The sequence below is a fragment of the Trachemys scripta genome, chromosome 13 (assembly GCF_013100865.1).
Source record: "Trachemys scripta elegans isolate TJP31775 chromosome 13, CAS_Tse_1.0, whole genome shotgun sequence".
NCBI classification, from domain to species: Eukaryota; Metazoa; Chordata; order Testudines; family Emydidae; genus Trachemys; species Trachemys scripta.
Genome location: NC_048310.1, coordinates 4,609,575 through 4,621,259, shown reverse-complemented (window position 1 = coordinate 4,621,259; position 11,685 = coordinate 4,609,575). Strand labels below are relative to the sequence as shown.

At 55.1% G+C, this 11,685-nt stretch overlaps 1 protein-coding gene across 1 annotated transcript in view; it reads left to right on the top strand.

Annotated features, from left to right (window-relative positions):
• Nucleotides 1-10,609: 10,609 nt before the first annotated feature.
• Nucleotides 10,610-11,685, top strand: part of LOC117886740 (D(4) dopamine receptor-like) — a 17,011-nt gene continuing 15,935 nt past the window's right edge. The window contains exon 1 of the mRNA XM_034788783.1: nucleotides 10,610-11,519. Within this exon, the coding sequence (XP_034644674.1) occupies nucleotides 10,610-11,519 (910 nt within the window). The remainder of the gene's footprint in view (nucleotides 11,520-11,685) is intronic.

Here is an 11,685-nt window from a genome sequence, read left to right as displayed (position 1 = left end):
GTGTTCAGACCGGGACGTGTGTGCATGTTCCAAGTATGCCAGTGGCTGGGGGCTGAGTCACAGTGCACTTATTTGCACACGCACCCCGGTAATGTTGGGCCCCTGACCTACCCCTCTGGGCACTCCTTTCCCTGGACTGTGCATGCACCAGCTGTGCCTTGCACCCCCCGACAGCGCGGGAGCAGGGCCTGACAGTCCTTTTGTATTGAGAGAACAGCCAGCAGGCCCCAAGAGCTTTACAAACCGGAATCCAAGCAGATTGCCTCCCCCCATCCCGGGCTCGAATGCAGCCCCCAGGGCGGGCAGCCCCTGAGCTGGCCCCGGGACGAGACTGCCAGTGAGCGGAGGGCGGCGGAGTGGAATCGCTTGGCCCGAGGGCAGCACTAACACCCCCACGGCTGCAGGAAGTGCCACAGGTCCTCTGGGCACTGCCAGGGATGGCACCTCTAGCAGCACAGCCCCTCTGGGTCGGCCTTCAGCGGGGACTCAGACTGCAGTGCTCCTCCGGGAGCTCACCCCACCCAGCGCTGCTGAGCGTGGGCAGAGCCCTGGGGGAAGGTAAGTGTTTGCCCTGGGCCTGTAGCCCCCCTGCAGCCCCTGCGTATTTCAGACCCAGGCAGGAGAGCGAAGCCCCGGCTGGGAGCTGGCTGAGCGGAGGCAGGGCAACGCCGCTGAGCAGGATGTCAGTGCACTCAGCAATCAGTGCAGCAGTGGGAGGCAGGGGCGGTAAATGCTCTGTCTGAGCCTCGCCGAGACTCATGCAATATTTGGTTGAACAAATGTGCCGGCATTTAGGAGGCACTGCCGGGGGGCAAACGCCGCAGGGAACCAGGAATGAAAGATGACGGGGAAGCACCCAGCAGAGCCACAAAGCTGCCTATCAAATATCCATGCCAGGGCCAAGCCGGCAGTGAGCAGCACCAGCTCCTGGGAACGGAGCCAGCGCCCATGGTCTCAGGGTCCCCAGTGGGCAGCACTTGTGTCTGTGCTGAGCCGGCCCTGCACAGGGCCCTCACCCACCCCCCACCCCCAGCGCTGTCTCCACGGCCAGCACACACACCACCAGAGACAGTGTCCCAGGCAGGAGGAGGTGCACCCAGGCCACCGCTAGGCTCCTGGAGGGAGGCAATCAGGGCTGCTCTAGAGGGGGTGCAACCGAGTCCCCAGGAGACGAGGAACCTATCCCACTGTGGCAGGGAAAGCACTGAGCCCCCAGCACTGGCAGCCCGAGAGACGGGGCTCTGACCCAGGGCCCACCGCCCTGAGAGCTGGCAGGGTGCAGGTCCCATCACCCACCTCTCCACCCAGCAGTGTGGCGCTCACTGCCCCAGGGGCCTCTCGCTGGACACTCAGCTGGGGGGGGAGTGCAGCTGTTCTCAGCCTGGGAAGCCCTGTGAGATGTTCAGCAATTTACTCCAAGCTGGGGGTCTCTTCCCCTTCCAGTCACTCCGCCCACCCCCTGCAAGCCCCTGGGGTCAGGCGCGAGTGCTGGGAGCGTGGGGGTGGGGGGATTCAGGAGGACAGGGGCATAGGCCGGCAGGGCCGAGTGAGTGGCAGGCACTGCAGGGGCTCTCACGTTCACACCAAGCCCAGGGCTCCACACTCAGACCATCTCCCAAGCAGCTGGGCCATCCCCAGCGGCTGGGGGCTGGGAGGTCTGGCAGAGTGGGAGCAGGCGCCCCGGTGCCTGGCAGGGTAGGAGGACGGTGCCGAGCGCTGGCTGCTGGCTAGCGTGGGAGGCAAGTGCAGGCTCAGGCCAGCCCACTCGCTGGTGCCCCGCGGGGCAGGCTGCGTTCGCTGCACAGCTGACTGGCAGGCCCGTAATTAAGGCGCTCACCAGAAAGCAATTGCAGCAAGTAATCAGCCCCACGTCTGGGGGCTGAGCCGCTCCGAACAAACAGGAATGATTTCTGTCAAATTGCTGCAATTGCAGGGTTTGCAAAACAAAATGTAGCAGAAAAGGCAGGAAGTGTCCGGGCCACGTTCTCGGGGGGAGGGCCAGATGTGTGCAGTAGGGTGGGTGTTAGCATCTGGCCTATCCCCAGTGGAGGATTCCCTGACCCCCTGCAAAACCACAGGCTGCAGGCAGGAGGGAGCACAATGGAAGGAAACCGGGCCAAGTCACCGGTTCTGGGCCCATCTCTGTCCCTTACTCCCTGGGCTGGGAGCAGTGCGGTAAGCAGCTCCCAGCCCTCCACTGGGAATCAGCCCCATCCCCCCTCTATGGGGAACCAACCCCACCTCCCAAAGAAGAACCAGCACCAACCCCCAAGGGGGAGCTGTCTCAGCCCTGCCCCCAATGGGGCTCCAGCACCCCAACCCTAGCCCAGCACACACACCCAGTGGGAGCCAGTGAATGTCACAGACAGATGGGGCCAGCAGGGGGCACCCTACTGCACTGGGAGCTGCTTGGCTTCCCTTGTATCCTGTGCCTTCCCGTGCCATTTCCCCCTGGTTCCCCCTTCTATTCCCCCTGAAATCTCAGCCCCCTGCAGGGCAGGAGGTACTTCCCAGGGACCCCAGAACTTGGGGGTCACTGTGGTTCCAGATGGGATGTGATTGGATCATCACCCCATTTAACAGCTGGTGCTTCACCTGCCGGGAGGGTGCCCCTGCCCATTCCTTCCCCAGTCAGAGACAGGGCGCAGTTCCCAGCCTTGCCCTCAGCCGCAGGAACAGAGGCGAGGGCAGGGCAGAAAGAAGCATAGCGATGAAGCAGGGGGTGCATGGATTGCAAGGGCTGCAGCCAAGGGATGAAGGAGGGGCAGGAAGCCAGGCTACCAGAAAGGGACAGGGAGACAGTGGAGAGCAGTTGGGCCCCAGCCCCAGGCCGCACAGGGCTGGAAGAGCAGTCATTAACGCAGGTGGGCCTGTGACATTTGGAAGCCGATGGCTTGGCGAGAGAATCGAGCCTGGGAGAGAATTACGTGCAGCCAGCTTCAGGCAGGGCATGGCTGGACTGGCCCAGACCTCTTGGGGAAGATGGGAATCACACTCAGGAGCAGATGTGAGGACGAGGGCTACAGAGCGTTATGCTGCCTGACTGGCACCCCACTGACCAGGGAGCAGCCACAAGGAGGGGCCCTGAGCTTTCTAGGTATTCCCAGCTGCTGGAGGTGGGAATGGCTGGTCCACATGGCAGGGCTCCCCAGAGCAGCTCCTGGGCTAGGCCAGGCCAGCTCCCTGCAGGGCACAGGGCTCGCTCCCGGACTCCATCGCTCTCCACTCACCAGCCAGATATCAATAGAGCGCTCGAAAGTTGGCCGTGTCGTTCGACTGCCACCTGCTGCTTCCAAGCAGCAACATCAGGCTGCTACCGACCCCCCACTTCCACTCCAGTGTCAGCTTCGGGGCTGCGTTCCATTAGCTGGGGGAGCAGGGGGCTGTCCTCTAAGTCCCCCCACTTGCCCTCCCTGGCCTCCTGCTCCATTCCAGCCCCCAGAGGATACCTGCTTTTGTCTGCATTCAGGACCCACCTAGGAAAGTCCTTTTCCCTTCCGCACACACACGTGGACTCACCTTGAAGCAACTGAGCAAACAGCTCCCAGTTTAAATGGGAGGAGGTTGGGAGCAGGCTAGTTCAAGGGACAGATATTCAGCGCTGGAGCTTGTATCCCAGTGGATCTGGGAAATCCTCCAGTGACAGAGCCCCTCTTTCTTCTCAGTAGGGGGCCCTGTGAGCTGTGCTGGAGGAGGCCTCAGTTCCTGGGTGTGTGGGTGGATCTCAAATATTGGACACTAATCCTGCATCTGTTCCATTGTACAGCTTTTTTGCACACACCTTCTGAGCATCCACAGGGTCCATTTTAAAGTAAACCCAGGCTCTCACCATTCAGGGAGGGAGGAACCCTGACCATTAAAAAGCAACTGATTCAACCTTTAACCAAATCTGGATTCATTTTCATTTATAAACTGCTGGGGCTTGACCTCCCAGTTAAGGGAAGATCTTATACATAACAGAGCTGAGGATAAAACTCTCAGGTGCAAATACATGCAAGCATGTGCTTTGGTGGGCTGAGAAGGGAAACACTAATGAACAATTTCCAGCTTTGATACATCTGAGAGGTCTGGTGCTGAAAGCAACGTATTAAGGATGGATCCCTGGCTTTGCAGGATCTCCATGAGAACTCTTCACCCTGGCGCTTATTAATCATCAATAACTCTCAGCAAGGCAGAGTTTCAAAAGACTACACATGGTCAACCCTGAAATGTGACTGGTGGATTTCACCTCAAGGGCAGCATTCAGATGCTAGACCTGCTAACTCTCGTGTGGTGGAACCTGCTCCAAGTCCTCATTCAGTGTAGTGCTCTGACTGTGCACATACAGGAATGCGAGGAGGGACTGCCGCTAATTATTAGACATTGTGAGAGACGGCTCATCAAACAGCAATGAGAAACCACTGTGCCTGACCTGGAACGAAAGGCAAAAGACACAGAGACGGCATCACATGATGAAGCTACCTGCCCCGGGATCAGTAATGGACATGGGACCAAACCCCAACACAATCTATAGCTCTGTCCTGGATGGATCGGGCCTCTCTGCCAGAGACGCGAGGGGACCAACTCTTTTTACATTTTGGCAACACTTGCCCTGCTTGTCTGCCAAGAAAGTCTCATTCAGTTGAGCTGAGTTTGCAATTCCAGAGTCAGAGCCCTCCCTCGGTTTCTCCATCTGTCTCGTGCCTCTTCACTAGAAATGCTTTGCTCCCACGGGTGCTCCATAGTTGAGTGGGGACAGCATCGCAACCTCACCTCCTCTCAAGGAAGTTTTTAAGTGGAGGCAGATTCCCCTGAGGTCAACCCAACAGTGGAAAAGGGACAGTCTGGACCCTCTCCCATACAGTTCTTACTCCTGGTTGTGTTAAAGAGCAATGACGCTAAGAAAAGTGTCCATGTAAAAGCCGCCTCTTCTTGCTTATCGGTTAACTCCCCGCATGCCTGCTCATCTGCCAACTCCACTGACGGTGGACTCTACTGCCAGTGACAGGCCCGAGTCAGAAGGAACCCAGATTCATTTGGGGATCCCGTGGCAAGTCTGCTCTGTAACGTGAGCAGATCGGTCCTGGGTGCTATTAAGGCAGTCTCAGCATGGAATCCTTTAATGTCATTTTTACAGTCACTTTCCAGCTGATAACCACAACATAAGGATCTAGCTGCACAACTAATAAGGATTATTCCTACAATGTAAGTCTCCTGTGACCCAATTTGCCCCCAAGGAGAAGGATTCAGCATCAGAAACAGAGATATTTACAAACTAGAACTAGAGAGCCTATTTTCTAGGTGCTAACTTGACTCATTATAGACAACTTAACCTTTGGCTGCTGCCGTGTAAACCAAAAGGCGAGCAAATTAGATAGCAGGATAAAAGGGACCAGCTGTGCCGATGAATGTTCAAAAACCAGACAAATCATCCAGCTAGACTTTAAAAGAAACATTTCTCCCATTAGATCAGAGGCCCAGTTCAGACAGACCCAGAAAACTTCAAGCACACATCACACAGGGGACTCTAGCTCTACAGAACAAGGACAGATGGCTTTTTTTTCATCCTAAGGCAAGTGGAAATCCACACTTGCTATGGAGATTTTTGGAGCTGGTCTGAAAGAAATCTTTGGGGCACTTCAACAGGGTATTGGGAGCAGCATGGACTCCCTCAGGGACACGGCCCACATCCTTTCTGGTACAACCACCACCAACAAACCAGGCAGAGCGCGTGAGCACTCAGCACTGATGCAGAATGGTCTAGACAAGGGCTGAGGACCAGCCTCATTACCCTGGATTCCTTTGCTAGAGAGACCATGAGAAACTTTTACATCAAATCAGAACAGAGAGGGTCCTCCAGGGGGTTTTCTTCTTGTTATTGAGCGGAGAAGTGAGCCCTCCTGGAAGCTGGTGGTGGGGACAGGAGGAGCTTTTTCTACAGGCCACGTACATTCCTATTTCAGTACCCACCTGTTGAACTGTACTGGGTCCTGAGCACCTTTCTCCCCACTGCAATTGCACCTCCGAAGTGCCAGCCCCGTGAACCAAGACATTTTCTCAGTTCAGACTTGCCTAGAGCCATTTTTTCCATTGGAGGTGTTTGAAGGAACTTAAACAATAGGACTGTCTTTGCAGAGACATAGCTAAGGAAGTGGACGTGGAATTGGAAGCTGATGATAGCCGAACAGCAAGGCTCTCAGGCTGTGCTCAATTGTGCTTCAATAGGAAAGACTCTGATTCAAAGACATCTCTTATGTTATAGGGAACGATCTTTAAAGAGACTTTAATGAAAGCACCTTTTCAAAATATGAGTCTAATCTCTCTGCCTAGAGAAGCTAGAGAGAAAAGCAAACAGCCAGGGAATTGTAGCCTATCATAATCACTACATGGATCACACTCCACAAATCCCTGATAAATTGGGGCTGTCAGACATGTTCCTTTTAATAGGCAATTCCTGCCCCCACACTACTCAGTTAATATTGCACAAGGAATGACAATGCTCACCAAGAATACCTGCTTCTCAGACACAGTTGTACAGATTGTCTGGTTCCAAAGCTCCACTCTCCCAGGTTCTCCTGCACCCCAAACAAAGGAGCCGAGATAATAAGACTGCATGGGACATGTTTGGCCACATATTCGGCACCATCTCTAGCTGGTTCATGTCAACGGCAGCTTCTCAGACTCATTTCTAGAGAGCACTTCCATTTCTTCTGTTCTTGTTTACTCCACTGATACCCTCACCCATCCATAAAAGAGCTCTCCATAGGTCCTAGTGGGACCCTGCTGGCTGGTAATTCACAGGACAACCCAAATGCTCCTTCCAGTAGCAGGATTGAAGAGGCACACACCATGCAGCCCACTACTCAGATGCTTTTGGAACACCTCAGATGGAAAGGCTGACAATGCCCAAACCCACACTGCTGCTAACAGGGAATACCCCCTCTGCTCCATCATATCAGCCATCCTTTCCCATGATGGGCAACCTCCAGGCAAAGAAATCAACCGGGCCATGATGTCTGGATTTGGTAATGGTGGGGGAGGGGACACTCCCCTAAACATTTAAGGCTTTAATATAATACATTGCCCTTCTCTAGCACCTGTAATATGGGAATCTGAAAGAGCTTCACAGACACTGGCTGAGCCCCACAACTTCTCAATGGGGTGGATTACTCTCCCTTTGCAGCTGGGGAATCAGAAGCGAGAGAGATTAAGTGACTTACCCCTCGTCACGTGGGAAGTCTGCACCAATGCAGGAAACCAAATCCAAATCTGTTGCAGCAGGTTTCCTGCCTTACCCACAAGACTTTCCGTCCTCCTATACATGTCCTTACACCTGTACCTGTGCCCGCGTGCCTTGTCACTCCAGCTATCCTCTGGCCAGGACGGATCATATTCAGAATTTCCGACCACTCAGCAGCCCTGTTTGGCTAACCAGGCTCAATGTTTGCCTCCTGCGGCATGTCACCTCTGCAGCACTACCAGCCTGGCAACCATCTTTAGGAACCCTACCCTTGCTCTCAATATCACTTACTGCATCTTCAATTCTGCAGCCAGAACACTGGGAATGAAACCCGCCCAGCGTTGCGCTCTCTTGGCTGCATCTGGTCCAGTTTAATTTCCCCTGAATCCTAACAGCAAATTCACACGGAGGTGATAATTGACAGACTCCTTGTGCCAACATAACCAACCACTTTCAGCATCCAAACATTAACCACGCAGGGACTCTTTCCAAGCTTTGTTTGTTACAAAACATGACTGGCATTTTATGGGCACTGGCACATCTGTCTGGAAAATCAGAGCACATCGAGTCAGGCAAAGGGTTAGAAAACAAACAGATATAGGAGCAAGCTCACAACACACTTCGGCTTGACTTAAAACAGCAGTTCTCTTCCACCCAGTGCCAAGGATCCTCAAGGCAAAACTCCATGCCCTCTCTCAGTCACCCAGGTTGTGTCACATATCCAGGGGATACAGCCCAAGTGGCAGTGCTTCCTGTGAGCAGTTTGAAGAGGAGAGGAGGTAAAACCTTTGTAGGGGAGTTAGAGTACCTTTCCCCGGGGAAAACTCGCTTGAAAACTGTCAATCAGGGGAGTGTGTGTAAAATTCTGGGCTGCAGTGCCATCCACTTATCATCTAGGTTCTCACATTCCCCTTTGCATTGTAGTGTCTTCATACAGGATCAGAGGGTTGATTTGCATTAGAGTGCCTAGAGGCCCCAGTCAAGACCAGAACTCTGCTGTTCTGGGCACAGCACATAGCAAGAGATAGTTCCTGGCTCAAAGAGCTTACAAACTAATTAGACAAAGGATGGGAAGGGAAACAGGGTAAGTTATTTGCCCAAGATCATACAAAATAGGTCTGCTGCAGCCATTGAAATAGAACCCAGGCCTCCTGACTCCCCATCCGAAGTCCTAGCCACTAGACTGTGCTGCCTCTCAGCTCATCTTCTTTCATGGATGCAGACAATGCATTTTCTCTGCTTCCTAGTCTCTTACCAGGATAGGGAATTGTATGACAGGAAACTGTCTCCAATCTCTCCCTAATACCTGGGACCAATACAACTACAACATTGCACACAACAAATGGTCTGAAATTCAACCCGAAAAGGCAGAGGTGACGGGGGAAAGCAGTACGTGAATCTGAGAGGGTGCAATCCGCCCTCTCTCGAGCAAGAGTGCCTCTTTTTAACAGTGGGATGTACCGTCTCCTGGTTCTTTTGGACTCCCAACAGCCTATGGAAGCTGAGGTAGTGGTGATGGACACTAGCATTTTGCACTGGGCTAGGAGGTTATGATTTTTCTTCTTTAATACAACCCCACCACAATGACCCATGCCTTTGTCTCTGCCATGCGAGACTGCTCCAAAGTGGTCTGCATTGGGGGTTACTGAAGCTTCAGCTGGTGCAGAACGCATAACATATTTGCTTGCTGTTAGTCGTATGCACATAATCATCCTGGGCTGGTAGGGAGAACTGGCTTCCTATCCCCTTCAAGATCCAATTCAGAGCATTGATTCTGTTCCAGATCCTGGCTATAAGACAACAGCTTTCTATGAACCATGCCTGTAACTGAGATCAGCTGAAGGACTTCTTGCTGATACAGACCCAGTAATATTGTATGATGGGACCTTTAGTCTCTAAACTCTGTAGTCTCTAAACTCTGTACCCTAAAAGACAAGGGTGGTTACAATCTGTTCCGTTTTAGATAAGAGACATAGCCCTTGGGCTTCGGACACATTGCCAGCATAGCTCTTGGTTGAGCAGACTGGTCAAACCAACGAACATGAACAGGGTTTTTTTGCACAGACATCCATCGCCACAGGGGATACATCGGGGCATGATGATGATGAACCAGCTCAGTGAGTACTGGGCCTTACTAGAGCAGGGTGAAGGAAGCCCATGGATGGGCAGTTGGAGCTGCCTTCAATGCTCCAGTCAAGAGAGGTGGCAAATCTTCAGTGGGAGCTTTTCTCCAATAAATTCTTTCCTTTGGCTGCTACTGATACTGAACAGTTTTTGCCTCAAATACCAAAGGGAAGGATCTTGTGCAGAGATAAGAAGCAGTTACTCCACTCTCACAATTGCTTCCTAGCTAAATCAACTTGGATAAAGACCCAAAAGAGAGCAAACTGCAGAAATTCTTGATTTCATCCCTATTGTTATCCCACATGTGAGAAATCAGCAGTCCATTTCCTGCTGCCTCTTCTGTTCCGGAGTATCTTCACTTATACGAAAGCAACACTGCCTTCAGTTTAATTCACCCGCCAGCTGGGCAAATTCCTGGAAACTCTATCAGATAGTCTAACTGAAGAAAAGCATCAAGAATGCAAACAGCTTGATGGGCATCACACTTTCATTTCATCAGCTCAAAGTAAGAGTACATGACCAGCGAGGAAGCATGGAAGTCAGGCTTTGGGTTCTCTTCCCAGCTCCGCCACTTAAATGTGTGACCCGCGGAAGATGACATAGAAAGGAATTTTCAAAAGTGCCTGTATGGCTTAGTCCTGCTGACTTTCAATGGGACTTGTGCTGATAAACTATGTCGGCATTTTTGACAATCCCATTCTTAATCTATAGGTGCCTCAGTTTCCCCATCTGTACAAAAATGGATGATGCTGAGAAATCCACAGAAAGGCAAATTGTTTACACTTAACAGTCAACACACGTTTCAGCGATGTGTTTTATTTAGGGATAATGGCACACTAGGGAGTGACTGTGTCATAGACAGGCATGACGCCAAGGACTCATACTCAGTGTTGAACAGGGCTGGCTGAATTCCTTGCTTCGTATTTAATCTAAAGATGTGCATTTATGTAGTAAGCGCCCTTCCTTGTGGTGTTTCCCTTTAAATCTTCCAGTCGAAGCTGACAGCTGGAGAAGATGTTTGGGGGCTGGGCCGAAGCCTGTCCAAAGTTGCGCGTGACTTACGTTTTGCTCCGAGGACGCCCTACAGCCCCTCTCTGATACCACTGGGATACTGGTGGATCCCATTTCTACCCACACCCCCAGGCGCCGCTCCAGACAGCGCCCACCTTTCCCTGGGAGCCCAGTCCCCCCGCCCCCCACCCGGCCGGCTATATAACGCCCGGCCCCGGGCGCTAGGCCCCCGGGCGGGGAGGGAGCATGCTCAGGATGGGAACCCGCTTCCCCCTCCTCCTGCTGCTGCTGCTCGCCAGCGTCCCCGCCTCCCGCTCGCGGGGCTGCTGCGGGGGGAGCGGGGCGGGGGCCCCGAGCGGGGAGCCGCCGCCGCCGCCGGAAGCGGGGCCCGGCGACGCCCGGAGCGGCTGCTGCGGCAGCCGGCGGCTGAAGCTCGGCCTCATCTGCGCGCTGGGGGCGCTGGTGATGGTGAGCAACGGGGCGGTGCTGGCGGTGCTCGGCTCGGCCGTGGCGGGCTGGAGCCGCAGCAGCCGCCTCACGCTGCTCTCGCTGGCGGCGGCCGACGCGGCGCTGGCGCTGCTGGTGGTGCCGCTCAACCTGTACGGCGGCCTGGCGCGCGGCGCCCCGCCCGAGCCCTACTGCCGGGCCGCGGCCTTCCTCAACGCCAGCGTCTTCGGCGCCGCGCTCTACTCGCTGGCCGGCGTCTCGCTCGAGCGCTACGTCGCCGTCTTCTTCCCGCTCCGCCACGCGCGCCTGCTGGGCCGGCGCCGCCTCGCGCTGCTGCTGGCGGCCGCCTGGCTGGGCCCCGCCCTGCTGCTGCTGCCCGTCGCCCTGCCCGGCCGCGCCGCCGTGCTGCGCGTGCGCTTCTCGGCCGCCGCGCTGCTCTGCGAGCCGGACTACGGCTCCAACGCCGCCTACGCCGGCCTGCTGGCCGCCGCCATCTTCTGTCCCGCCGCGGCCACCGTCACCTTCGCCAACCTGCGCCTCTGGCAGGCGGCGCGCGCCCAGCGCCGGCGCGGCGACGGGGCGGGGCCGCCCGGCAAAGGGGCGGGGCTGAGGCGGCTCCGCCTGCTGCAGCTGGACGCCGCCTCCCGGGTCCTAGTGCCCGTCGTCGTCGCCTTCTACGTGTGCTGGGCGCCCTGCATGGCCACCATCCTGTACAACGGTGAGAGTCGGCGGGGGACTATGGGAAAGGGGGGAGCGGTAGGGTGGGGCGGGGGGATGGGATGGGGAAGAGGGCGGTGGGGATGGAGGAAGGGGGCGGGGGCAGGGAGGAAGGGGGAGGGAGGAAGGGCAGGGGGATGGGATGGGGAAGAGGGCGGTGGGGATGG